We start from the raw sequence: 26,983 nt of genomic DNA, 5'->3' as shown, positions 1-26,983 counted from the left end.
CTAACCAGGGTGAAGAGTGCAATCTGTGTCGTGTTTTCATAAACACCCCTTCCCCGATCCACACACACAACCTATGAAGGGCAGGCTCCCTCTGTGTGACCGATTCCTCACAACAATCTCTTGAAAGGGTGTGAGTGATGAGAGGCTTTTCTCCACTTACACACAGCCCATGTTCTGCCCCCTTTGCATGAGCACATACTACAATCCCAGCACTTTCCCACATCCCTTCCGATAGCATTCTGTGGCTAGGCGTTATGATCTGCTTCAGAGAAGGGGCTGGTGCCTTGCCCAGGCCAGACAACTCCAGACTAAAGGAGGATTAGAACCCCACGTGCCTAGAGCCTGGATCTTTCCACTGGAAACTAGAAACATCTCTCATTCCCCTGCCTTTACTCAACTAATTCTACTCATCTCAGGATCTCTTTCTTAAATCTCCTCCAGTTGTGTGTGTACTGTCCTTTCTGAGTTCCTCCACTCCTCCCCCCAAGGACCCCTGCCCAAGCTCTGAGCTCCAGAAAGGTTAGGGATTATGACTGTCTGGCTCAAAAATCACTCCGTAATAAACACTAGCTTAATTAATACACACACTTGGTCTCGTATAAGTGTTGAGCACCCAGGATAGTATGCTGGTGTGCTGTGGTGGTTAGGGAAAATCCTAAACGGAAGAGTCTGGTCAAAGGAAGGTACCTACAGATCTGAAGGAGACATGATGAAGTGAGAGAGGGAGACACACACACACACACACACACACACACACACACACACACACACACACACACACTGGTGTCTAGGGTAGCCTGAATCCCTTTACCAGAGACTACAGGTCGTGCAACGGGACCCTTCCTACAGACATTTTGCCCAGGTTCCAGCAACCTCCGTGAGGTAGCCACTATTCAAGCCCAGTTCGAGCCCTAAACACTGCATAGTCTAGACGTGTATAAATCGTTCCATCCCCCTCCCTTTTTGACTCTCCTAAATTATCCTGTTTGGGTCTGCCATCTGTTTCCTGCAGAGCCTGGCAGGAAAAAAAAAACCTTAGCCAAGGATGAACGGAAAGGGGTAGTACGGCTGAAGTAGGTACTGGAGGGGAAGACTAGACACAGGAGGCAGGGGCTGACTCAACGCCATCACAAGTCTAGATGGGCCAGGGTGGGGGTGGGGACAGTAGTAGGTGCATGGCCAAAGTGCGTGGCTGGTGAACTAGTGAAGGCAGGCCTCAATGTGCGGGATGTCCCCCGGCAGACCCATTCCCAGTGCGGCCTGTGCTCTCTTCCCGCAGGATGCGGGAGACCCCGGGGCGCGAGGAGCCGGAGCCGGGCGTGGAGGCCCCGTGCGCCGCATCCTGCCACGCGCAGCGCATCCTGCAGACGCTCAACGCGTACCGGCGGAGCGGCACCCTCACCGACGTGGTGCTGCGCGCCGGGGGCCGCGACTTCCCGTGCCACCGCGCGGCGCTCAGCGCGGCCAGCGCTCACTTCCGCGGCCTGTTCGCCGCCGGCCGGCCCGAGCGTGCAGCGGCCGTGGTCCCGGTAGGACCCGAGGCGCCCGGGGCGGCGGCGGCCCTGGCCGTGGTGCTCGACTACATATACGGCGCGGGCGTGCGGCTGCGCGCCGAGGAGGAGGCGGCCGCCGTGCTGGCGCTGGCCGAGCGCCTGGGCGTGGCGGGGCTGCGGGAGGCGTGCGCGCGCTTCCTCGAGGGCCGCCTGCGGGCCGCCAACAGCCTGGCGCTGCGCCGCGTGGCCGCCGCCTTCTCGCTCGCCTCCCTGGCCGAGCGCTGCGGCCGCGTGCTGCGCCAGGCCTTCGTGGAGGTGACGCGCCACGCCGACTTCCTGGAGCTGGCGCCCGACGAGGTGGCGGCGCTGCTGGCCGACCCCGCGCTGCGCGTGGCCCGCGAGGAGGCCGTGTTCGAGGCGGCCATGCGCTGGGTGCGCCACGACGCGCCGGCTCGCCGCGGGCAGCTGCGGCGGCTGCTGGAGCACGTGCGCCTGCCGCTGCTGGCGCCCGCCTACTTCCTGGAGAAGGTGGAGGCCGATGAGCTGCTGCAGGCCTGCGGCGACTGCCGCCCGCTGCTGCTGGAGGCCCGCGCCTGCTTCATCCTGGGCCGGGAGGCGGGCGCGCTGCGGGCCCGGCCGCGGAGGTATGGCCTCCCGCTTGCTGGTCTAGCGATGCCTCGTATCTTCCCCCCAGCTCTGGTTCCTTCACTGCCCCCTCTTGAATTGTCACCGTTTCTTGGTACCCGGCGTTCTGCCTTGAAGAGTTAGTCCTGGGAGGGAGGGATGCATTCCATTTCCTGCCTCATCTGCCATTCCGAGAAACGGGTCCTGTTGGGAATCTGCTCTCTGGGGACCCACAGGCTAGTAAGACAACTAAACACACAAAGGCACGAGAAATGTCCACTCTGCCCGTGCAATGCCAGTCCCAGAGACTATATAGGTGGGATAGTCCACAATGGCCCTCATACCCGAGGGACAGAAGACAGGGGTGATGCTGTCTCTAACTTTGAGGGCGAGGCCAGGGACACAAGATGAACGGTTTGGAAAGCAGTAGCCAGAGGGTTAGGAAAACCTGGTGAGGCCAGAAACCCAAATAGTCAAGGGTGGAGAGCTTTGCAGAATGTCTGAGTAATCTTGCTCATGGCAGTTTCCCCATTAGGAGGTGGCTAGAGGAAGGACACAGTATATTAGGTGTTAGGGATGGAGTATTCATATCAGACAAAACTGAGCATGACTTAGCCCATAATTCATGAGCCTCAGTTTCTTCCTCTGTAAAAGGGTCAACAGTCCTAACAGCCATCTGAAGGATTAAGCAAAGAAAGGGGAAAGTCATTTTTTCTGTAACTTAGAGGCGAGTAAACTAGGGTAAGGGATAGTGACTCCCTTCCTATCATAACCAGAGGTAAGACTGGAAGTGATGGGTTCCACTAGCAGGTGCCAGTATATGCAGAAAGGCAGTGGCATTGTGTGATGTGATCAAAACAGCGAGAAAGGAGCCGGGCTTGGTGCTGGATGCCTGTAAGGCCAGCACTCAGTAAGCAGAAACAGGATAGGGAGTTCAAGACCAGAGGCTGCACAAAAAAGGGCTGGGGACATGGCTTAGAGGCAGAGCGCACTAGCCTTCTGGTGCAGTAATCCCCAGCATCCCTTGCGGGAGGCAGAGGTGGCATGGGAAAGGGCCGCAGTGTGAATGTGGATCTACAGGTACTCGGTTTATCCTCACCCCAGATTCATGGACCTAGCCGAAGTGATAGTGGTCATCGGCGGGTGTGACCGAAAGGGGCTCCTGAAGCTGCCTTTCGCCGATGCTTACCACCCCGAGAGTCATCGCTGGACCTCACTGCCTAGCCTGCCTGGTTACACACGCTCTGAATTTGCCTCCTGTGCACTGCGAAATGACATTTACGTTTCTGGTGAGAGCACAACGGAGCCTCTCATCTCCCCCCCCCACACACACACACACATACACACCTTCCCCCCCCCCCCCCCCCTCTAATCAGCTTTCCCATAATCTCCTACAGTTTGTGGCTAAAACCCTGTGTGTGGTCCAGCAAAGCCAGTCACCTGTAGGGGGTGTTGATGTTGGTCTTGGGGCCAGAAGGTGTTAAGCTGTGGCTTTGGTCTTTGCTCTGACAAAAAGGCCACCTGGTCTTCAGCAGGTCATTCCTGGTCCCTGAACCTCATCCTTATTTCCTATATGGAAACTGTATAATAATCCCAGCACCGCAGAGAGATGGGGATGGAAATGAAGGGAGAGCATTGGTCAAGAACAGTGACTGGGTCACCCTCTACCCCACCACTGTGCAGATGCCCCGCTCTCCCTCAGCCCACCACACATTCTTAGTGATTGTCTTGAGGATGCCCCTCCTCCTTTGCTTCCCTGAGCACAACTGGTATCCCACCATGGGGCACCTGGTGAGCAGCACTCTCCCCTCCCTGGATCTCTCTGGCTCCCTCTCCTTCCATTCAAAGCACACTGTCTGGGTGATAGGCCCAGTCTTACACCAGCCCAGTGGGAAAGCCTTCCTACGCTCTTAAGCCTTCCTTTGGATTTAGGGGTGTTTCTGGCTCTTTGGGGGCACTGCCCCTTTCTCCATAGGAGGTCACATCAACAGCCGTGATGTCTGGATGTTTAGCTCTCATCTGCACACCTGGATCAAGGTTGCCTCGATGCACAAGGGCAGGTGGAGGCACAAGATGGTGGCCCTGCAGGGACAGGTAGGCACATGCTTTGGACACTGCCCTGGGATCCAAGATCCAAGCCATAGATCATCTGGGGAAGGAGGGATCGGAGGCCCCAAATGATTAGGAAGGACTTGCTCAAGATCACATAATAATGTTAACAGTCATCACAGCAGCTGGATTTAGTGGCTCACACCGGCAAATCAGCACATGGGAGGCTGAGGTAAGTGGGTCGTGAGTTTGAGGCCAGCCAGGGCTACATAGCAAGACCCTGTCTCAACATCACCCATCCCAGATAAATAGCCATCACTGTAAAAATACAGTTCAGTGGCGAAAGGTTTGGGCCTTGGGACTAGAGTAGTGAGTCTTGGCTCTGCCACTTACAGACAAAATCCTGCTAGTTGTCTTTGTAAACCTCATTGTGCATTCAGAAACACAGAGGAATCAGGTAGGTGGGTGGTAAACCCTTAGTAACCACTCGGGTTATTACTAAGTATCAACCTCAGCTGGAATACAGATGTCTGCCTCCCGTCCCTGCGTTGAACAGGGAAGGGGGTTCCTGAACTAGGGAAAGAGGAACTTGGCCAGGCAGTGGCTGCACTGAGATGTCCCTGGTGGGCGCACAGACTGGGACGGTGGGGTGTTGGAGTCGCCTGTAGCTCTGAATCCCGGGGCTCTGGCCTCTGTCTTCGCCCTCAGCTCTTTGCAGTGGGCGGCTTTGATGGCCTACGGCGCCTGCGCAGCGTGGAGCGCTACGACCCGTTCTCCAACACCTGGGCGGCCACAGCGCCCCTGCCGGAAGCCGTGAGCTCTGCAGCGGTGGCGCCCTGCGCTGGCCAGCTCTACGTGATTGGGGGCGCTGGGCAGGACGGTGTCAACACTGATAAGGTGGGCTCAGGCCTTGGGATTAGGGGACATAAGAGGCTGCAGGGAAACAGCGTAGCCTACTGTGTGCAGGCTAGATCTGGGCGCTGGCGTGAGACAATCTAGCACTCCGGGAATCATTTTGATCAAGGAAATGAATTAAGAAAGATGACCTCAGCCCGGTGCACGCCTTTAATCCCAACACTCAGGAGGCAAAGGCAAGCAGATCCCTGAGTTCGAGGCCAGCCTGGTCTATAGAGAGAATTACAGGACAGCCAGGACTACACAGAGAAACCCTATCTTAAAAAAAAAAAAAAAAAAAAAAAAAAAAAACCCGAGGTGGGGGTGCGTGTGGAGGGAAAGGGAGAAGAAGTGGGCGGGGGGGGGGGGGAGATGACCTCAGAGGGTACTCAGTGAGGCACCTATACTCTTCCGATTGGTACCATCCATGTGGGTTTCATAATTTTAAAAATTGAAAGATTGAGCCAGGCCGTCGTGGTGCCCGTCTTTAATCCCAGCACTCGGGAGGCAGAGACAGGCAGATCTCTTGAGTTTGAGGCCAGCCTGGTCTACAGAGCAAGTTCCAGGACAGCCAGGGCTATTACACAGGGGGAAAAAAAAATTGGAAGGTTGGGGCTGGAGGGATGACTCATCGGTGTGCTTGCTGCTCTTGCAAAGGACCAGAGTTTGGTTCCCAGCACCCATGTCAACTGCCTTTCACTCTAGCTCCAGATCTGACACATTCTTCTGGCTTCCACAGCTACCCACAGCCGCACAGAGAGACATATAAATAAACATAATCCTTTTAAAAATTAGAGGACAGAGTAGGATTAGTTAAAATGCTTTCCTTCCATTCAAAAAAAAAAAAAAAAAAAAGGAAAGAAAGAATCTATTATAAGCTGGGGTTGTAGGGACTCAGGAGGCTGGGTTTGATCCTAGCACTGCATAAGCCAATCATAGTGGGCTAAAAATTAGGGTAGTCTGCCGAGTATTCCTAGAGACAGAGGTCAGAGGCCATGGTAGCGGGCAGTTGGGGTGAGGCTCATTCACCCCTGCTTTCCTCCTGCAGGTGCAGTGCTTTGACCCCAAGGAGGACCAGTGGAGTCTGCGGTCACCAGCACCCTTCTTGCAGCGGTGTCTTGAGGCCGTCTCCCTGGAAGACACCATTTATGTGGTGGGAGGCCTCATGAGTAAAATTTTCACCTATGACCCTGGCAAAGATGTCTGGGGAGAGGCAGCTGACCTGCCCGGCCCTGTGGTAAGTGGGGGCCCTGCACTGGCACATTCAGGAGTGCAGACCCACTTCCAAGGCTCTGGAGCTTACCAGTTGGAGGTCCTGCATATGACTCCACGCTGAGGGGCATCACATAGTCCCCTTGCTTGTCCTCCCAGTGACAGATGAGACTGGCGTTAGAGAGGTTGGCCCAAGGCCATCAGTTGGGCTGTAGTAAGCCAGTGTCTAGAATGCTGTGACTTAGTAAGTTCCCTGCTCCAGTGACATCAGCAGCCAGAGGCGCAAGTTCTGGCCTCCACAGCCCCTTGTTTCCCCCACCTGCTGCCCCAAGACTCCAGGGAAACTATGTAGATGTATAATTGGTGGTCTCTGTCAGTTCTGGGCCTGGGTGATTCCAAGACCGAGGTTCCCAGCTCTCTGACTGTAGGATGGCGGTACCGTTCACAGGCGTGCGATCTTCCAGGCTTGACTTTAGCTTTTTGGTGAAGACCAAGTGAAGGATATCCCACACACAATGGCAGCAAAGAGGGTGGTTGCTCTTCGAACTGTGCAGATGAGGTAGATCTAAGACAGAGCAGGAGACTTGTCCAGGCCATTTATTTAGTAAGGGTCAATTATTTCATCTCCCTGCCATCCAGATTGCCTAGTCAGTCTGTAGGGCAAGACTCTGCTATGTGACTTGGTCAGCTAAGAACCAAGGGAGTCCCTGGCTGCATCCCACAGTTAACTGTCTTTTTGTCCACCTAGGAGAGCTGTGGCGTGACGGTGTGTGACGGGAAGGTGCACATCCTCGGTGGGCGGGACGAACATGGGGAAAGCACCAACAGCGTCTTCACCTTTGACCCCAGCAGTGGGCAGGTGGAGGCCCAGCCAGCGCTGCAGCGCTGCACCAGCTCGCATGGCTGTGTCACCATTGTCCAGAGCCTGAGCAGATGACTAGGACAGCCTGAACCAGGAGGCGGAGAAAACTTGGGCATGGCACTTGACTCCCCTCCTGGACCCTCCATGTGAATAGTCCTCTAACTTATTGCCCCTTTTCTCGGAGAAATAAAAGGTTGTTCAAAAGTCGGGTGTGTTCCAACACATGCCTGCTTTATCCAGAGAAGGTATTTTGCAGTTCGCCAGCACGGCTACACAACTGCAGGCCATGCAGACAGCCATACTCATCTTAGACGATCGGGAATTACTCCGTTCTGGACACGGGAGCGTGCAATTGGCACCAGGAGCAAGGTGCCAGCAGATTCCATCTGGTGACTCTCTGCTTTTTAAGTTCCCTTCAGCCTCCCCAAATGACACTAATCCCAGACGATTTACTCATCTACCCGAAGGAGCCTATTTCTTTTTAAAATTTATCCACTTACTACAGTGTGAGTGCATGATGTATGTACACATGTGCATGAAGTGCATGTAGAGGTCAGAGGACAACTTTGTGGAGTCTGTTCTATCTTACGTGGGTTCTGGGGATCTTAACTCACGTCTTCCGGCTGGCATGGCAAGCACTTTACCAGCTCCAGCCATGTCACCAGTCCTCATTCTTAATGCTATGATATGACGTTGTGTATTAGGACCCAACATAGCAATTTTGGAGGAACAGCTGCATTCAACTGTTAGCACACCCATTACCTCATTTCATTACTGGAGATACATATTTTACTTCTGTGTCACGGTACCTGTGTGGAGGTCAGAGATCAAATTGTGGACGTTGGTTCTCTCCATCTAACACATGGGTTCTAGGGACTAAACTCACTCACATCAGCAGGCTTAGCAGCAAGCGCCTTTATCCACTGAGCCACCTTGCCAGACCCAACATTTGTTTGTTTCAGGGTAGAAAGCACCACAGCCCTGGCCAAATCCCCAACATCAGTGTAAGACACACTCTGATGCCACTGTACACTTGGTATGGCCCAGGACTCCATAACAGTGACAAACTGCTGGATGGGAAACAGGAAAAACACACCCGGATGCAGAGGCTGTTTCCAGGGATGAGGCTTCAGTACTAAGTACTGGCTGGCCCCATCTGCAGATCCTCATTTGCACTCAGATTGCCTTTTGAAGAGGAGCCTGTCTCTTTCCAAATTGCTCCCATTCTCAAAGCCGCAGGGCCATGTCTGCAGGGTCTCTCCAGCTGGGGCTGGCCCATCCCAGCCAGGCACAAAGGCTCTGGTCCCAGCTGAGCTCCAATACCACAGATTAAGGAACTGTGGCCATCTGGACACAGCTGATAATGACAGCAGGGGAGGAGTACAGGCCAGCACCACAGCCTGCCTGTCCCCACCCTAAGGGGACACTTAGGACAAAGCAATGGCACCTATCATGTCTACCCAGGAACAATAGGAGCCCATCCAGGGCAAACTCTTCTAAAGGATGTCTCTCCCCTGGCTAGACACTTCATGAAGGCCAAGCAGTGATCCCAAGCTTCCCACTCAGATTCCCAAAGGACCCTGGTTTTTTTTATTTATTTTTTATTTTTTTCATTTTAACCACTTACTATAGTGAGTGCTGTTCTGTGCATGTGCTGCCTGCCAGGACACAGGCAAGTAAGACAAGAACACAGAACGGGACAGCCTAGATGAAAGTGAAGTAAGTAACCATTACAGCACCCTCCCACCTCCTTGTTGCATTTCTCAAGTATTGCACCATCCTTCAGAAGTCTGGAAACATCAGGTGGAATCACGCTTTCTCCTTTTACCCATGACAGGAAATCTCACTCATCAGACGGATGTAGGGGTACACAGCAGCACTTCAGTCCGGAGGGATGCTAGTAACACCAGTCACACTAGCAAGATGGCTCAGTGGGTAAAGGCATACCTTGCCATTCTAACAACCAGAGCTCAATCCCAGAGACCCACAGTGGAGGGCAAGGACTCCCAGAAGATGTCCTCTGCAAACTGGTGACTGGAGGGAAATGTGTTGACATTATTTTTACTAGAGATTGAACCCAGAACCTCAAGCATGCCAGGAGAGTGCCAAATTTTTAAGGCCACCTATCAGTCATTATAATTGATGTTTACAGACCTATGAATGAGTTTCAACTGTGGAACCAAGAAAATCAGTGTCTTCAGCAAAATTAGGAGTTATCTTTTCCCATAACTACTGTAATTTAAGTACAAAAGCAGTGAGTGGCTAGAGCCTATTTATTACAGACTTGAAATCTGGAATCAGTACTTTCAAGTTTGTTCCAACTTCAACTAATGAGCATTCCTTGCATCTGAGGGAGTGCTCACTTAGGACATAGTATTAGTTCTAGGCAAGCTTCAACCATGGAGACCCTGTCTCAAAAAAAGACCCCTAAACACACAAGGGGATAGGGGGTTATTCATTGTGCCGTGCATCGGTCTCTTGGTCAGCTGGGGGTGGGGTAGGCAAAAGATACATCCAAGTACTCAGGAGAGGCAGGATGGGGAGCTCCAGGCCAAAGCAAGCCACAGCCAGACCCTTACTCACCCTACACAGAAGGCTGTAAGAATGCATCCGACATACACCCCTCCCCTCAGTGGATGACTGCCCACTGTGAGCAGCTTTCGTTATTTCTGAGCTACCTGGGGCTGCAGCCTTATGTGTAATCAGGAAAGCTTAGGAGCAAAGGTTAAGTCACTTCCAACTTGGGATCTGACGTTAACTCCCCAACTGGAAGTGAAGATTTTGATGTAAACCTCAGAGGAATAAATACATTCCCGCAGACGGCAAAGGTTAGGCCTGCTGCTAGTAATGGAATGTGTCCAACGCAAAGATGTTATTAAATGTTGCTAATGGCCCCAAGGAGTTACAACCTCACTTTATACATATTACAGACTTGATGAAAAACAAAGGTGAGCTGTTTTCAGCATCAAAATCTAATAACCCTGAGGAAACCAGTCCTGAAAATAAGCAGAAGTAGGTGAACCAGTCAGAAATGGGACCCTGCCTGAAAACCAAAACCACATGGTCATGCTCCTGCTCACAGGACCATCCAGAACAAGTGCCTGAAATGCTTCAGTACTGATCTCACACTGCCAGCAGCTATATTTCCAGTGAGTTCTAAGGACAAGCTCTGTTTGCAGTTTTTCCTTCCCAGGCTACAGAGGGGGCAGACTTTGACAAAGCCCTTCCTCTCTGGCTGCTCTATGGCAATGCCGCTCTAGTGCCACCTACTGGGAAAGGAGCAAACACTAATTCACAGGCTAAACTTCCAAGTCTGCAAAAAACTCAGTAGGAATTTTAAAAGATCTAATAGGAAGTACACAACTGGGTGTGCCAGGACCAGACTCACTCAGCATGCTCAAGGCCCCCACACTTGATTGGCCCAATATTAGGGGAGGAGGGAGTTCAGTAACATTTCTAGCAAAGCTGCTGATGCTGAGTTTACTCACATGGATGCTAGTTCTTGTGGAGTGCAAAGCCACTGTATTTCCTCATCATCACCTTGCTACCTCCCTCTTGGCCTTCCTACTTTTCTAGGTTTGTGGTTATTTTGCCTGATTGTGTATGTGTACCATGTGTCTGTAGAGGCCATCAGATCCCCTGGGACTGATGTTAGGTGACTGTAAGTAGTAGTGAGTGCTGGGAATCTAACCTGTTTTCATTAAGTCTCACAAAATCAACTCAACTATAGCCCAGCAAATAATTAGTTGTGCCAGTGTCTAGAGAATTCAGATGCCAATTATTTGTCCTATATTCATGAGTTATGTAATCAACCAGTTGATGGCTGCACACTTTATTCACAATACACTAAGGCAGAGGCCAGCCAGGGCTACACAGTAAGACTATCTTTTTAAAACACGTACATCTGAGGGCTGAAGAGAGTGCAAGTTAAGAGTACTGGCTGCTCTTCCAGAGGTCCTGAGTTCAATTCCCAGCAACCACATGGTAGGTAATCAAACATCTTAAGATCTAGTGACCTTTTCTGGTGTGCAGGCAGAAGACTGTACATAATAAAGGTAAACCTGTACTCAACATGTATGGAACTAGGCTGGCATTAGGTTGTGGATATGGTCAGTGTGCTCCCAACTTACGGAACTTATTCAATTAAGTTCTTACTCTGTGCAAAGCTACATAGGTGAAGACAAGGAAATAAAGATACAGAGTGGTTCATGAAGGCTGCAGGCCTTTCGGCACTACTCAGGCGGCACCCCAGGCCCTTGACAGTGTTCTCATCAGAGAACAGAATTTCCAAGCTAACTTTAATCCTCCACAAAACATGCATCAATAGTAAATGCTTTTAAGACATTATGGCAAATAAGCTACTGATAATTTCTGAATTTACCACATTTTCTAAAACAATGGCTAAGTACAAGACTTAGAAATGTGGATTTTAACAAGCTTTACATTTCAAACTTCTGAGCTTTTAAGTCCAACGGCATCAGCCAATTTACTTTCTACGTGCATGTCAAGTGCATACATACCAATATCACAGGCCTTCATAAAAAGCATCTTTACCCATCAAAGATTTCTTACATAAACAGGGGGGAATATATCATACATGTAGCCCTCCAGGCTGGGAACATAGCTTAACAACACAATGTATGCTTACTATGTGCAAGGACCTGGGTTCCATCATTGAGCACCAAGACCAAACTGCTCTTCTAACCCTGAACAGGGTGTCAAGGTAGTGCCTTGAGCCACCAGCCCTCACAGACCCAAGACTTCTCTGCTCAAGCCCTCCAGCTTAAACCAGTGGGATAAACAACACTCCTCAGGCCAATGTAACTCAGTCACAGCTGAACACTGGACACAATCCAGTGAGGCTTTGTCTTTGTGCAAGATTTTATTAAATGTCTGTTTGTACAGGACAACATCCAGCCTCCAGATGCAACTGCCAAGACCCTGAAACCAAATAAAACAATGTAAGAAAAAACTCATTTGAGCGCTTTCAATTATTACATGGACGCACACTCCCATGCAGGGTTTTTACTTTAACTTAAACACATAGCAGCACAAAGGCTTTTTTACTGAAACCTTGACAAGGCCACTAAAGGGTATACTAAGTATCAACAAGAGTATCTGTAAACTCTTGAGCAAAGGCAGTGGAGGAAACACTGACAGATCTGTAGGGGTGGGCACCACATTCCAACCTGTACCCTCCCACACATGAAGCAAAAAAAACCCAAAAAAAACAAAAAACCTTATTCATACACTGAAACATCACAATAAAAAACCCCAGGAAGGTCACTGCAGACATACCTGTTATGCTGTAGGCACTGGCTGGGGCATGGCAGGTGGCTCTGGCTTCCCACCCTTCTGCTCTGAGATGGGGGTCGTGGGCAAGATTTCGTCTTTAGGTTCCACAATGCTCACGTGATCAGGCAGAGGCTTCTTGGGGCCGATCTTACCACTTGGGTCCCAGGGCAGCATGATCTTCACTTTGATGCCCAGCACACCTAAGAAACCAGAGCTAGAACTGAGCTGGGGTTTTACCAACTCCTCCCCAACAGGAAAACAGCAACACTTACTCAAAAGCACTGTGATCTGGCCCTTCTCAGACAAATGCCTCTAAATCAATCAATGAGCAGGACACTTTTGCCAAAGGAACCATGCACAGCGCCACAGAACATGGCACTGACAAGGACCAAGAGCAAGGCGTGACCTTTCTGACTCGTCATCGTGTCATCACCGAAGGGCACACAGAAAGGCTAAGACAACTCATCTCTTCACAGCCCCTGTAACCAACAGCCCCTTCCATAATAGACTACCCAAACAGGTCCATGGAAATACACCCAAATGCTCATCTGCCCTGGGCATTCCTAGCTACCCAGGCCCCCGGGTTCCCTTCCCAGCACAGCTGCTCACCTTGTCTCAGGAGCACATGGCGCACAGCAGTGTCAACATAGTAGTTAACAGGGTCTCCACTGTGGATCATCAGCCCATCCACAAACTTCATGGACTTGGCCCTCTGTCCTCGGAGCTTCCCAGACACCACGACCTCGCAGCCCTTGGCCCCACTCTCCATAATGAACCGAAGCACACCATAGCAGGCCCTTTGGAAGATGAGAGTCACTTGTTATTACCAAAGACACACTCTGCCTGTCCCTCCCACCAAGCTTAAAAACAAAACATTTGGGTTTCACTTTAGTAACTCTCAAATGGTAGCTTGGGGAAACAATCAGAGTTCAGCCAAAACAGCAACTCACTGCCTGGATGCTTTTCCACCCTGGCCTGTATGCTAGAATCACCTTTGAAGGATGAACTCTTTACACCCTCATGCCTGGGTCCTTTTCCAAGCCATTATCTGGGCTGGCCAAGCTCAAGCATAGGTTATTTTCTCACATCTTTTATTATTACTATGTGCACATGATATCTGAGGGCACGGAGGCCCGAGGACAACTATGGAGTCATGTTTCCTTCTTTACACAGGTTCAGAAAACTAAACTCTGGTTGTCAGGCTTGCCTTTGTCTGGTAACATGCCTTTGTCTGGTAACAAACACCTGCTGTCAGGAGAGACAATTCTTGGACACAAGGTCTCACTACATAGTCCTGGCTGGTCTGGAATTTGCAGAGATCCACCAGCCCCTGCCCTCAAGTGCTGGATTAAAAATACACAATACCGCCGGGCGGTGGTGGCGCACGCCTTTAATCCCAGCACTCGGGAGGCAGAGCCAGGCGGATCTCTGTGCGTTCGAGGCCAGCCTGGTCTCCAAAGCGAGTTCCAGGAAAGGCGCAAAGCTACACAGAGAAACCCTGTCTCGAAAAACCAAAAAAAAAAAAAAAAAAAAAAAAATACACAATACCACACCCGGCAGGAACAGGTTATTTTGAGAAGGGCTTGCCAGGTGGCTCCCAGGTGCCATCCTAGTTGAGAAGCACGAGAGCCCCTAACATACTTTTAGCCACCTTGATATCAGAGCACTAGAAACCCTTAGGCCTATAAAAAGCTAAGATTAAGAACAAAAAGACTGGCTGTGGTGGCACACACCTTTAATTCCGTCACTAGGGAGGCAGAAGGCAGATCTGAGCTGAAGCCAGCCTGAATTCCAGACAGTCACGGCTGTACAGAGAAACCCTGTCTCAAAAACAAAACAAAAATCTGTAAGCCAGGCAAAGAGGCCTTTCATCTTGGTGGACCATCTCCGAATTAGGTCAGCTAGGGTTACAGGGAGACCCTGTCTCTTCTCTCTCTCAAAAAAAAGAAAAAAGAAAAAAAAAGCCTTTTCATATTCTAATTCTCATAACCAAGGCTAGGTGGCACAACATTTTTGCTTTTTTTTTCTTTAGACCAAGTCAGACCATCTCAGGCAGGGTCCCAACTTACAGGGATAGCTTAGCTGAGACAAGGTCTCACCTCTGAGCTAATTTCTTACTCTGCAGCCTGTGAGACTGGCTTTGGATTCCCAAGATTCTTCACCTTCACAGTGCTGGGATTAGGGGTGGGCAATATCACGCCTGACCAATTTATAGCGATTTAATTAATTCCTTGGTTTTTAGTTCTTTCCCATCACAACTGTCATCTCTCTCTTGTTTTTTTGAGACAGAGTTTCTCTGATACAGTCCTGGCTCCTGGAACTCTGTAGACCAGGCTGGCCTTGAACTCAGAGATCTCCCGAGTGCTAGGATTAAAGGTGTGCGCCACCACTGCCCAGTCTGTTATCTCTTTATAGCCCCCACAAATATAAATGCATTAATAGATCCACATGACTTCTAACTTGTTGAAATGCGTGGTATCCCAGAAGCACTAAAGCCGTTATCCACTAACCACGAATACCTCACACAGGAGCAGCAACAGGATGCTTTTCTGCCCACCTATCAAGGGTCCTTTCTAAACTGCACAACATGTCCCCTCCCTGTATGATTTTACTCTTGTTCCATTTTCAGTGTCCCCAAGTATTCCCATTATTTGACCATTCTTCAAAGGCTCATACTACAACCCAGGCTGGCCTGCAACCAAGCAATCCTCTCCGTCTTCCAAGTGTTGGTATTACAGGCATGTGTCACCCACAACAGGCCCTCCACCAGGTCTTGTTGGCCTAACAGTTCAAGGGGGCATAAGCTATCTTACTGTTGCACCAGCAGAGACTAGATGATCCTGTCACTGAAGAGTTATCTGCTAACAAAAAGTCAGGCACACACTGATCCACAGAAGGGCAAGACCATCAAGTCTCAGAACACTTACCTTCGCACAGCAAGCCCTCCTAGGAGTTTGTAACGTAGAGACTCTGCCTGAGCAATGGCACACAGACCTCTTGTGGCTACCTTTTCTGCATAAAGCTTTAAAGGAAGCAAGAGACATATTTATTACTTTTCAATTAAGCCACTGTAATATCCCTTAACTATCGAGCATTCCTCATTGCCCTCCTCTGGCTCCCCACAACCACACTAGGAGAGCAATGGAATAACCAATCCACCTGTGTATCATTTCTATATGTAAATGTAATGTAAAACACTTTGGCCACCAGAATACTCCCACAAACTTAAGCATATCGTCCGTAGTTTTAGGCAGGGTCTCAATATGGCAGCCCTGACTGGCTCTGCACTAGCCACCATCCTGCCTTGTAGTTGCCATACTCGGCAATTACACTACTCTGACAGAGTATCAATCCACCTGTAATACTCAATGGCCATGTCAAAGGTTTCAGAAGTACCATTCTACAGAACCAACATCTAAATCCAGTCTACAACGACCCCTGGGATAAGCCAAGGGAACTCACCTCTACACTGCCCTCAGGGAAGCCGAACCTCTTCTGGACTACCGCAGTCAGCTCTCTGATCCGACGACCCTTCTCACCAAGAACATTCTGTGTTCTGCAGAGGGGAAAAGTTATAATTCACTCAACATCTCATGTGTCATCTATCACACAGCAAGAACTCACGTTAAATGAGAAGGATTTAGGTAAATTCTTTCCAAATGAGATTTTAAAAAAAGCAACTACATGCTGGGCGGTGTTGGCACACGCCTTTAATCCCAGCACTGGGAGGCAGAGGCAGGCGGATCTCTGTGAGTTCAAGGCCAGCCTGGTCTACAGAATGAGTTCCAAGACAGGCTCTGAGAAACTGCCTCAAACAAACAAAAAACAGAAACGAAACAAAACAAAACAAAAAACAACTACACTCACCAAGGCCAGGTTCATTGGCTGGCTACCCCATGTTTACAAAGCATCTTAGTACACACAGTGATTACAGGTGATAGTCCGTCAACTACATTTTTACCTGGTGGCTAAAATAATGATTTCTGTTCTGGTTGGTGTAACTCGGACTTCAACTCCAGAGTAGCCATCTTCAGCCAGTTCCCGAGTGAGAAACTCATTCAGTTCAGCTTTGAAGATGCCATCGGCCACAAACTAAACCAAAGAAGCAAGTTCAGAGTTAAGATGGGGTGGAGGCTTACTTAGTGCTACCTCAATGGCCCTGCAGGAAGGCAGCAACCCTTCTCAGACAAATGCCTTCAAGTCATCATCAGGAAGTTCCTCTGACCATAGCCACAGAACGCAGCACTGGGCAAAGATAACAGCTCCTCGTCAGACTCGTCATCACCTCTTCATTGAAGGGTTTTAAAACATAATTTACACACGCAAAACAAAAATCTATTCTCAAGTGGCACATCTGCAGTTCACTGAGCACAGCAAGGACACTGTGTAACGTCTACCTGGAGAAAGAGAGGGCGATCCTAACTCAAAAAGCATTGCGAACAACAACTTTATGATCTGCGTGCATTCAGCACAAACGCCGACAGGTCATCATCTATTTCTAAACCTGATGATCTTCACACAATTCTCCCCCACGGAATGACAAGTCTGGGACGCTTTTGCTGCAGCTCCCCAGAGAGAGCACGCCAATAGTGAGCAGCCTTTCCACTGAGGCGGCTTGCAGGATGACGGAAGGGAAGGCTCTGCTAAGCTTCACTTACCAAAGTCGCTGGATTAGCCCACACTCTCAAACTGTGCCATAAGGTTACTAGAGACGGCCAAAGGTGTCTAGTAAAGGCCCGAAGGCGCCGGTGCTCGGCTCGGCCCAGAACTTAAGAGTCTGTTCCTCCCTTCCCCAGCCACACTGCGCTATCCCGGAGCCGGCCCAGCACACAATCCACGTCCATCCACGGCCCCCAGAGACGCCGGGCGGCACGAGCCACCCCCCCAGGACGGACACGGAGCCGTGCGTCTCACTACGGCACCTCCAGAACGCGCCGCGAGTCCCCGGGCCGGGCCCAGAGGCTTACCTTCCTCTTCTTGGAAATCTGGACCGCCATCTTGCGCCGCGCGCCACCGAAAGGAAAGGAAGTAGCCCGCGGGCGGAAGTGGGTATAAAGGGCGCAGAGCGACGACGCGACGCTACGCGACGGCGACACTTGCAAGTGTTCATGGGAAATGAAGTTTTGTGTTCATAAAGGAGAAAAGAAGTGTAACCTAGCAACCTGTAGTGTAGGCGGAACAGGAAGTGCAAATCTAATTCTGGTCTGAAAAAAATCAGTGTACCCCAGTGTGGTGGAGCACTCCTGCGCTTCCAGCACTACAGAAGTGGAGGGTGGAGGATCAGAAATTCAAGATCATTCTCGCCTGCAAAGCGAGTTCGAACGAAGCTAGCTGGGCTGCAATGAGCCCCCAACTTAAAAATAAATAAAAACTTTGAGCAAACCAACCGTGAGGCAAGAGATGCAAACCACAGATATAAGCACACGCTACCAGAGTTTACCCAGCACGGAACTCTATTGTTTACACCTTCAGGCCCACACTAATGAAAGCTTTCATTGAAATTCATTTAAGAAACCAGCCAGATGGCTCAGTAGGTAAAGGCGTTTGATTTCGATCCCCTGCATCCGGAGGTCAAAGAGAACTGACTTCACAAAGTTGTCCTAGGACCTTTCCACGGATGCCCTCCCCCCACCCCAACTCCCAACCCCTGACACAATATTTAAAACAAATTTACTTAGCCACCCTCATCTCTAATCTGGAAATCCGTTTCTCTGTTCTAAATGATAATAGGTTAGTATCATTCTTTCAAGGGTCTGTTCTGCCTTTTTTTTTTTTTTTTTTTTTTGAGACTGGACTTCATCTGTAGCTGAGAAAGACCTTGAATGATTCTCCTGCATCCACCTCCCAAGCGGTGGGATTAGGAGTATACTCCATACCTAAACTATATTACTTTTCATTTACCAGTACCTCAGCTACATAAAGTCAATTCAAATTTGTAACAAAAATCAGAGCAGTGGCTTGTGTGTGTTCAAATTCTTTTTTAAGTGATTTTTTTTTTTCCAGCCAGGCATGGTGTTTCACACCTGTCATCTCAGCACTTGGGACATTGAAGCAGGAGGATTACCTGTTGGAGAACAGCCTGGGCTACAGAATGAGTGAGACTGTCAAAACACAAACAAACAAACAAAAGACCCTGGGTGCACATAGTGCACGTACATATTTGCAAGCACAGCACAACACCCATACATGCAGACACACACACACACACACACACACACACACACACACACACACGTCTTTTTTAAAACATTAAAATCCCTATGATGTTTATTACAAAGTTAAACCCTGACCCTCAAAATGGGCTTATCTGTAGCATTTCTGGTAGATAACACCTGCACCAAAACCTCTGAATTTGCCTGATGATAGCGCACGCCTTTAATTCCAGCACTCAGGAGCCAAAGCCAGGCAGATCTCTGTGAGTTTGAGGCCAGCCTGGTCTACAGAGCGAGATCCAGGACAGGCACCAAAACCACACAGAGAAACCCTGTCTCGAAAAAACAAAACAAAACAAAAACCTCTGAATTTTTTGTACTCACAGAGGGATGGGCTACCAGCAGGGGCCTGTCAAAGTAATAAACCAGCAGGGCTTTGGGGACAGACTGTTGGATAGTATAAGTCTGGACCACAGGACCCCCCTTCACAAGGACTCCAATGTCCACACCAAAAACCACTCCTTGCCCAGAAGCAAATTCGGCTGCACTAACTCGTACTGCAGTGTTCATGGCTCAGCCATCTCCAGAGGATTCCAATTCACCCTGTGCTAATCCCACCAAACTAAAGTAACGACCATTACCCAAATTCCTTTAGATGAATTAAGCAAGCTTTATTCTGTCAAACAGGGCTGTCTCCCTAAAATGGGGTTTGAGAGGACAGCATTGGACATAGGAGAAAGTGGGATTTAAATAGTTCAAAAATTGCAAGACTAGGGGGTTTTCAAGGGTTGGGGGATTTGCAGAGGCACTTTGGTAATGTAGGACCTTGACAGAACTCATCTCATCTTGTCAAGGTGAAGGTCAGGGTATAGGATATGGAATATGTCAAATTCCAGAAAATGAGTCAAGACATGGTCAAACCCAAGTTTTACAGAAAACAGGAATGACCTCATTTGACCTGTGACAAGATGGCTTCTGATTTTAGGATGGAGTCAGGCTGATGAAGCCGTTTCCCAGTCTGCAGTGCACCGTGGCTAGGTTGTCTTCTTGTGGCATCTCCTTGCAACCAAATACCTGAACCAGCTGCAGTAGATCCTTTGGCCTTGGGGCTGTGGCTTGAACTCAAGCTCTACACTTCGAGATGCCACCACCAGAAAAAATCAAAACAAAAATCTTTATTTTTTCTTTTCGAGACAGAGTTTCTCTAGGTAGCAGCCCTAGCTGTCCTGGAACTGGCTCTGTGGACCAGGCTGGCCTTGAACTCAGAGAGATCCACCTGCCTTTGCCTCCCTAGTGCTGGGATTAAAGGTGTGTACTGCCACCGCCGGACAAAAATCTTTTTAAAAAGGAATGTTCTACCAGGCAGTGGTGGCATACGCCTTTAATCCCAGCATAGAGAGACAAAGGCAGGTGGATCTCTCTGAGTTCGAGGCCAGCCTGGTCCACAGAGCACGTTCCAGGACAGCTAAGGCTATACAGAGAAACCCTGTCTAGAAAAAGAAAGAAAGAAAGAAAGAGAGAGAGAGAGAGAGAGAGAGAGAGAGAGAGAGAGAGAGAGAGAGAGAGAAAGAAAGAAAGAAAGAAAGAAAGAAAGAAAGAAAGAAAAAGAAAATATAAAAAAAACTTTGAACCTCTGAACTGGGCAAGGTGGTTCATGCCTGTAATCCTGAAGTAGAATACAGTAGAAGGGCTGGAGAGATGGCTCAGCCGTTAAAGGCTAGGCTCACAACCAAAAATATAAGAATACAGTAGAAAAGACCAATTATTAGATATTGGTTTATTGATATGTTTAGTGATTTACTTAAAGCACTCCTTGTACTCCCATACTTGCCAAGTATGACTTCACTTGCTACCTGGAACAGAATGACCTGGAGAAATAGCTGAAACAGTTTGTCATTGCCCCTAACAACCTGCTGACTGCCATGGATGCTTCTGTAAAATCTTGCTTGCTTACCTGGCCCACCTGTGTTACAGGGTACAAAATGAGAATGCAAACTGAACCTGGAATCTAAGCCTTTCCGGATCTGTCCTGGCTTCGGTCCACTGGTATATCTCTCTTCTACTCTCATTAGTGTCAGAATGCTTATTCCAGAAAGGTTCTCAAACAGTCCAAGATTTGGGAGGTACAGCCAGGAGGATCTGAGTTTTATCCCCAGCTACATATTGAATTCAAAGTCAGGCAGGGCCATATGAGACTGTGCCTCAAATGTAAAATAAAATAAAATAAAACAATAAAAGAGAGAGCTCGAGCCATGTATGGTGGAGAATGCCTTTAATCCCAGCATTCAAGAAGCAGGGGGATCTCTGTGAGTTCAAGGCCATTTTGGTCTACATATTGAATTCCAAGACAGCAAGAGCTACATAGTGAGACCCTGTCTCAAAAAACAAACACACACACACACACACACACACACACACAGAGAGAGAGAGAGAGAGAGAGAGAGAGAGAGAGAGAGAGAGAGAGAGAGAGAGAGAGAAGAAACTTGAACCCCTTCTCAAATAGATGATCCAGGCAAAAACTGCTCCCAACCTATAATCCTGCATGCCCATTCCCCTCTCCCAGTTTAATAAAGAAACTCTTGAACATTATGCAGAGCTCTGGAATCCTGAAGAAGGGGAATGGGGGAGGAAGGATTGTAGGAGCCAGAGGGTCAAGGACATTACGAGAAAAATGCCCACAGAATCACATAACCAGGGCTCATAGGGGTTCGCAGAGACTGAACCAACAATCAGGGAACCTGTACAGGCCTGACCTAGGCCCTCTGCGTATATGTTATGGTTGTGTAGCTTGATGTTCTTGTGGGACTCCTAACAGTGTGAGTGGGGTGTCTCGGACTTTTTTGCCTGCTTTCGGAAACTTTTTCCTCCTACTGAATTGCTTCGTCCAACCTTAATATGAGGGGATGTGCCTAATCTTGTTGTAACTTCATATGCCACGTTTGGTTCATAACCCTGGGGGGCCTGCCCTTTTCTGAAGGGAAGTGGAGGAGCCGTGGGGGACAGGGGAGATGGGAGGGAGTCCTGGGAGGAGAGGAGAGAGAGAAAAACTGTGGTCAGTCGGGATGTAATATATGAGAGAGTAAATAAAAAGGAGCTCTCCTCCTACTCACAGTCACCCCCTCTCTGTGTTCTGGCTCGCGTTCGTTCACCGTTGCTCGGAGGCCTTGTTCTAGCTCATTCTCTCCCATCCTTTGCTCTTCCTTATTCTGGCTCCCACGATCAACGTGCCACTCTTGGTTGTGCCTCTTCCAGCTGTTTCCATGGCATTCCGTGTGCCCTCACTGTACCACTGCAGCTTTCACGGGGTGACCAGAGCAGAGCTAAGTGTTCATATGTGTTTGGCCCCCACCCTGCTCTCCGCAAGACTCTTGAATAAGCAAATTACTTTATCTGAGGCTCACTAAAGAACCAGGGATGCTTGCCTAACCTGGAGGAAGGCCTGAACCATGGAGGGATCATCTGTCCCCCGAGAGCACCTAATGCCCACGACCAGACACCATGACGTCATATATTCTCATTGATTACATTAAAATTGATCAGTGACTCACTCGGAGCCTCCAGTTGAGTCCCTGCTCATGAATAAAAGAACATCATGGAATGAAATTGAAAAGACACTGCTTTACTGTTGTGTATCATTGCTAAAAGACTAACAATTCTGAGTCTGTCCCAGTAAAAATGAGCTCCAGGGTGAGGAAGACAACACCTTTCTACTGTCAGTGGGGTGTAAATTGATACTGCCTTTTCGAAGGGCACCTTGGGAGTTTCCACAAGAATCTAACCCTTAGATGCCTTTTGGCCCAATGAAATAAACACATTCTGTTTTTCTTTCTCATGATGCTTATGCCTCCATCTCTCCAGTGCTGAAATTGTTGGCAAGCACCACCAAGCCTGGCTCTAAGGAGCATCGAAAACTGATCCTGTGAGGTTGGCAAGATGGTTCAGCTAGTAAGGGCACTTGCAGCCCATTCCTTACAACCTGAGTTCAATCCCCAGAACCCACAGAAAGGGGGAAGAAAAGAGCTGACTCAACAAAATTGTCCCCTGACAGGTGTGGCGAGCACTACCCTTGGTCATCCACACACACACCCCACAACAATAACAGCAACAACAACCAACAACAATAATAATAAAGTTAAAAATACCAATCTTGGCTGGGTAGTGGCAGCACATGCCTTTAATCCCAGTACTCAGGAGGCAGAGATAGGAGAATCTGAATTTGAGGGCAGACAGGTCTACAGAGTGAGTTCCAGGATGGGTAGAGCTATATAGAGAAACCCTATTTCAGAAAAAACATATATATATATATATATATTTGTGTGTGTATTATATAATTATATAACTATAACTATACACACATACACACACACATATATAAAATCTTGTTTACGCCGTATGGAAAACTGAGTTTTTCACTCAGCTGAATTCCTGGGATCTCGCTTTGTTCTAGACAATCAGCTATAGAATAACCAAGGAAGTTAGGTGAGTGAGGGGAATCCAGGCCTGTCACTGATCTGAGGCCGCCAGAGCTCTTCTTCCCCATACCCACCCCTCGCCTCTTTTATGAACTAAAGTTTGGCGGCCCAGTGAATGGATAAAGGTGAATTCAGCTATGTCAGCCCCTTGGCCTTGTTCAGTTTTCCAGAAGCAAACTGGCAGGAAACCAGGGCACACAGCGAGTTTTAAGTCCTTGGATTTGTATGGATTTGGTTTAATGGATATGGATTTAAACCTTGCCTGGGGCCATCTAGAATGCCTTCCAAAGGGCTGGGTGGCACATGCTTATAATCCCAATACTATAGAGATGGAGACAGGAGGCCCAGGAGCTCAAATCAAGGTCATTCTGGGTTGTGCAGTGAGTTTAAGAACAGCCTCAATTCCATGAGACCTTGTCTATAAACAGACAAACAAACAAATAAAGAAAGAAAGATTGCAGAAGAAGTAGGGGGTTGTAAGACTGGAGGTGATGGATGACCAAGGCAGTAGTGCTTCCCAGGCACAGCAGGGCAGCTGCACAGACAAACAGGGCAGTCACATGCACGAGACCTGAACAAGCTCAAGCCAGGCAAAATCCCCACCAGCATGAAGTGTGGAGTCTGTTTTCCTAGGAGTAAGACCCCTGATAGGTGAGCCAGGAACCAGGACAGGTCTATACCCGAGAGAATTTGAGCCAGGAACCAGGACAGGTCTATACCCGAGAGAATTTGAGTAACACAGATTGGATGGGTTTGAGAGAGAAAGAGAGAGAGATGATGGGCGGGGGGAGAACACAAAGATGGGTGTTGGGGGACAGGGTGATATGATCGAAATAGATTGTATGAAGTTTTCAAAATGTTAATAAAAATGTTTATTTTAAAAAGGACGTTGAGGAAATTCTAGCTTCTTTCACTTACCCAAATCCTAACAAGCATCTATTTGGTATGGCACAGTGCTCAAAGTCACAGGCTTGATGTAGGCAGCCTACACTCATTTCTGGCTCCAGTTCTGTGACATTAGTTATCTCTGCCTCAGTCTCCTCAAATCAGATGAAAATGCTGATAAGTCACACCACGGCATCATTGTGAGATTACGTCAATCAATACAAGCAAAATGCTTAGCACATGGGATGTAGTTTATAGTTACAGTTCATGGCATTATTTGGTATTATTATTCCTATTTAAGGTAGGTACTGGGATCACTGATTGATCTGACTCAGCCTCTGTTTCCCAGGAGCTGGAGCTGGGTAGATAGGTAAATAAACGTGGTAAGCCTCCCAAGTGACATTACAGAGACTGTATGATTCTTTTTTTTTTTTTCTTTTTCTTTTTTTTTTTTTTTTTTGGTTTTTCGAGACAGGGTTTCTCTGTGTAACTTTGCGCCTCTCCTGGAACTCACTTGGTAGCCCAGGCTGGCCTCGAACTCACAGAGATCCGCCTGGCTCTGCCTCCCGAGTGCTGGGATTAAAGGCGTGCGCCACCACTGCCCGGCGACAGTATGATTCTAAGGGTGCATCTAAGAAGTTCTTATGGGGGCTGGAGGGACAGCTCACCCTCAGCAGTCAAGAACTCACACTGCTCTTCCAGGGGACCTGAATTCAAGTGGCTCACAACTACCTCAAACTCCAGCTCGAGGGGACCCAATGCCTTCTTTTGGCCTTGGAGGGTACTTACACTCATGTGCATATACTCAAATTCACACACACACACACACACACACACACACACACACACACACACACACAATTTAAAAATAAATCTTTAAAAAATTGTCACAGAATCTAATCCTTCAGTTGAAGCTCAGAGGAGACACATGTGTGGGAACATGGCCAGAAACATGGGCAGAGTGAGCAGGATGAAGGAGAGTAAAAGGAAATACCATGCTGTGGAAATAGCTTTCTTTCTCTGACTCAAAACAATAAAATACACTCATAAAAAGGGTAGAGGCTGGGGACATAGCTTAGTGGTTAAGGCACTTGCTGCTCTTGTAGAGAACCAGAGTTCAGTTCCCAGCTCCCATGTCAAGTCACTCAACCTCTTATAACTCTAGTTCCAGGGGATCTGATGCCCTCTTCCGGCCTCCACAGACACCTACACATGTGTGGTGCACATACAGATGAGCAGGCATGCACACACACACACACACACACACACACACACACACACACACACACCCCCACATACATTTTTTTTTTAATTAAAAAATAAATAAGCCGGGCGGTGGTGGCACACGCCTTTAATCCCAGCACTCGGGAGGCAGAGCTAGGTGGATCTCTGTGAGTTCGAGGCCAGCCTGGGCTACCAAGTGAGTTCCAGGAAAGTCGCAAAGCTACACAGAGAAACCCTGTCTCGAAAAACCAATAAACAAACAAACAAACAAACAAACAAATAAATAAATAAAAATAAAGGCTAGAAAAGGCACAAAAACATCCCAGGGAAGGAAAAATGACACTATATGGTTAGTGTAAACTTTAGAGGCAGGAGTTCCAGATCTTTCCCTGGGTGTGGATATCCACTATGAGGAGCAGACTGCCCCTGTGATACCACATGCCTGGAAAGATCAAGACACGGTGTTAGGAAGGCTGGTGCCTATGAAGGAGGAGGGAGCAGGCTTGGCTGTTCAGCTGAAGATGGGCCAGTGTGGAAATCTGCAACCAGCTCAATCTGTCTCACCCCCCAGTGCTACCACTAGCAAGCCTTGTGATCTGTCCGAGCCTCTTCACCTTCAAAACCGGGAGATGAACGTGAGCCCTGTAGGACTGCTCTGTTGCAGCCACAGGGTCGTATCTGGAAAGCTCTTGGCATCCCATCCAGTACACAGAAAGTCCTCGTTAGACGGGAGAGGTTGTCCACTCCTTCACGTGGACGAACAGTGGGGTGCCCTTTAAGGGCCAGCACTTTTGGTTAGGGCGAGTCTATTTCAACGAGTCCTACCTGTAGTCTTGGTGGTGCTAACAAAAAAAAAACTGGAAGGTTCGTGCAGGTTTGCAAAAGTAACAAGGAAACTTCACTCAGAGTAGAGATAGAACATGTCAGATTCAGGGCCAAGAGTGACCTTTGACCCATGAATGAAAGTCCTCGAGGACCCCACATTATTGTCTGGGGCTTCTATTAATGGGGTCTAAGAGAAGGAGGAGTTTGGTTACAGGGGCTAGTAGTTAGGATAGTTTCGGTGGCTCTCTATTTGATGGACAAGGCGGGATCACATAAGCCTTTGGTTACTGTGCTGTCTGTCCTCTTCCCGCAATGCACCTGATTTTAACCACACGTGTGCCCCCTGATGCATGGGCACAAGACGGTAATAGGTGAGCATTCCCAAATGTTCACTTTGAAGACACAGATAGCCTTCTGGGCATGCACCCTGTGCTGGCTAGTTTTATGTCAGCTTGGCACAGCTGTAGTCATCAGAGACGAGGGGGCCACAGCTGAGAAAATCCCTCTATAAGATCAGGCTGCAGTAAGTCTGTAGGACTTAGTGATTGATGTGTAAGGGCTCAGCCTATTGTGGGTGGGGCCCAACAATGGGTTATTGGTCCTGGGTGTTATCAGAAAGCAGATGAAGTCAGCCATGAGGAGCAAGACTTAAGTAAGCAGCACCTCCGTGGCCTCTGCATCAGCTCCTGACTCCAGGTGCCTGCCCTGACTTCCCTCAGCGATGGACTGTTTGTTACCTGGAAGTGTAAAGGAGATAAACTCTTTACTCCCCAAGTTTTGGACATGGTGTTTTATCAGAGCAATAGAAACTCTAAGACACACCCCAAACCAGTTCAGAGTGGACTAGACCCTTTATAACTAAGACATAGCTCGAGTGTGATTAAGGAGAATCTAAGTTTGGTGATCATTAAGGGGAGAAACAACTTAATTCCACTGTTCTGAGTGTGTGTGTGGGAAGGTGCAGTTTGATGCAGGTGTGTGTGGGGTCCTAGGTTG

General features: G+C 48.8%; 2 protein-coding genes and 2 non-coding genes across 5 annotated transcripts; 1 reads left to right on the top strand and 3 right to left on the bottom strand.

The window, feature by feature from the left end:
* Positions 1-1,183: 1,183 nt before the first annotated feature.
* On the top strand, positions 1,184-7,341 carry Klhl35 (kelch like family member 35). 2 transcript variants are annotated; one of them, XM_052760598.1, is made up of 6 exons: positions 1,184-2,137; positions 3,222-3,406; positions 4,096-4,211; positions 4,875-5,063; positions 6,109-6,297; positions 7,021-7,341. In XM_052760598.1, exons 1-6 carry the CDS (start codon positions 1,281-1,283, stop codon positions 7,207-7,209), a joined length of 1,725 nt encoding a protein of 574 aa, XP_052616558.1. In that variant the 5' UTR covers positions 1,184-1,280; the 3' UTR covers positions 7,210-7,341. The 2 variants fall into 2 exon arrangements, with proteins under 2 accessions (XP_052616558.1, XP_052616557.1); XM_052760597.1 differs by having other exon boundaries at positions 1,188-2,137; positions 4,093-4,211.
* A 4,614-nt stretch (positions 7,342-11,955) lies between these two features.
* Positions 11,956-17,525, bottom strand: Rps3 (ribosomal protein S3). Its single transcript, XM_052760599.1, has 7 exons — positions 17,397-17,525; positions 16,391-16,521; positions 15,892-15,985; positions 15,357-15,451; positions 13,039-13,226; positions 12,433-12,629; positions 11,956-12,075 (listed from the first exon to the last, which is right to left on the bottom strand). The coding sequence occupies exons 1-6, from the start codon at positions 17,424-17,426 to the stop codon at positions 12,436-12,438; spliced, it is 732 nt and encodes a 243-aa protein (XP_052616559.1). The 5' UTR covers positions 17,427-17,525; the 3' UTR covers positions 11,956-12,075; positions 12,433-12,435.
* Positions 12,723-12,867, bottom strand: LOC128095786 (small nucleolar RNA SNORD15). Its single transcript, XR_008213389.1, has one exon. It is a non-coding gene; the product is annotated as a small nucleolar RNA SNORD15 (small nucleolar RNA).
* Positions 16,607-16,727, bottom strand: LOC128095787 (small nucleolar RNA SNORD15). Its single transcript, XR_008213390.1, has one exon. It is a non-coding gene; the product is annotated as a small nucleolar RNA SNORD15 (small nucleolar RNA).
* Positions 17,526-26,983: the final 9,458 nt, after the last annotated feature.

The sequence above is a fragment of the Peromyscus californicus genome, unplaced genomic scaffold (assembly GCF_007827085.1).
Source record: "Peromyscus californicus insignis strain IS unplaced genomic scaffold, ASM782708v3 Scaffold_4__1_contigs__length_199733344, whole genome shotgun sequence".
In the NCBI taxonomy this organism is placed as follows: Eukaryota; Metazoa; Chordata; class Mammalia; order Rodentia; family Cricetidae; genus Peromyscus; species Peromyscus californicus.
This window is presented reverse-complemented; position numbering and strand designations above follow the sequence as displayed.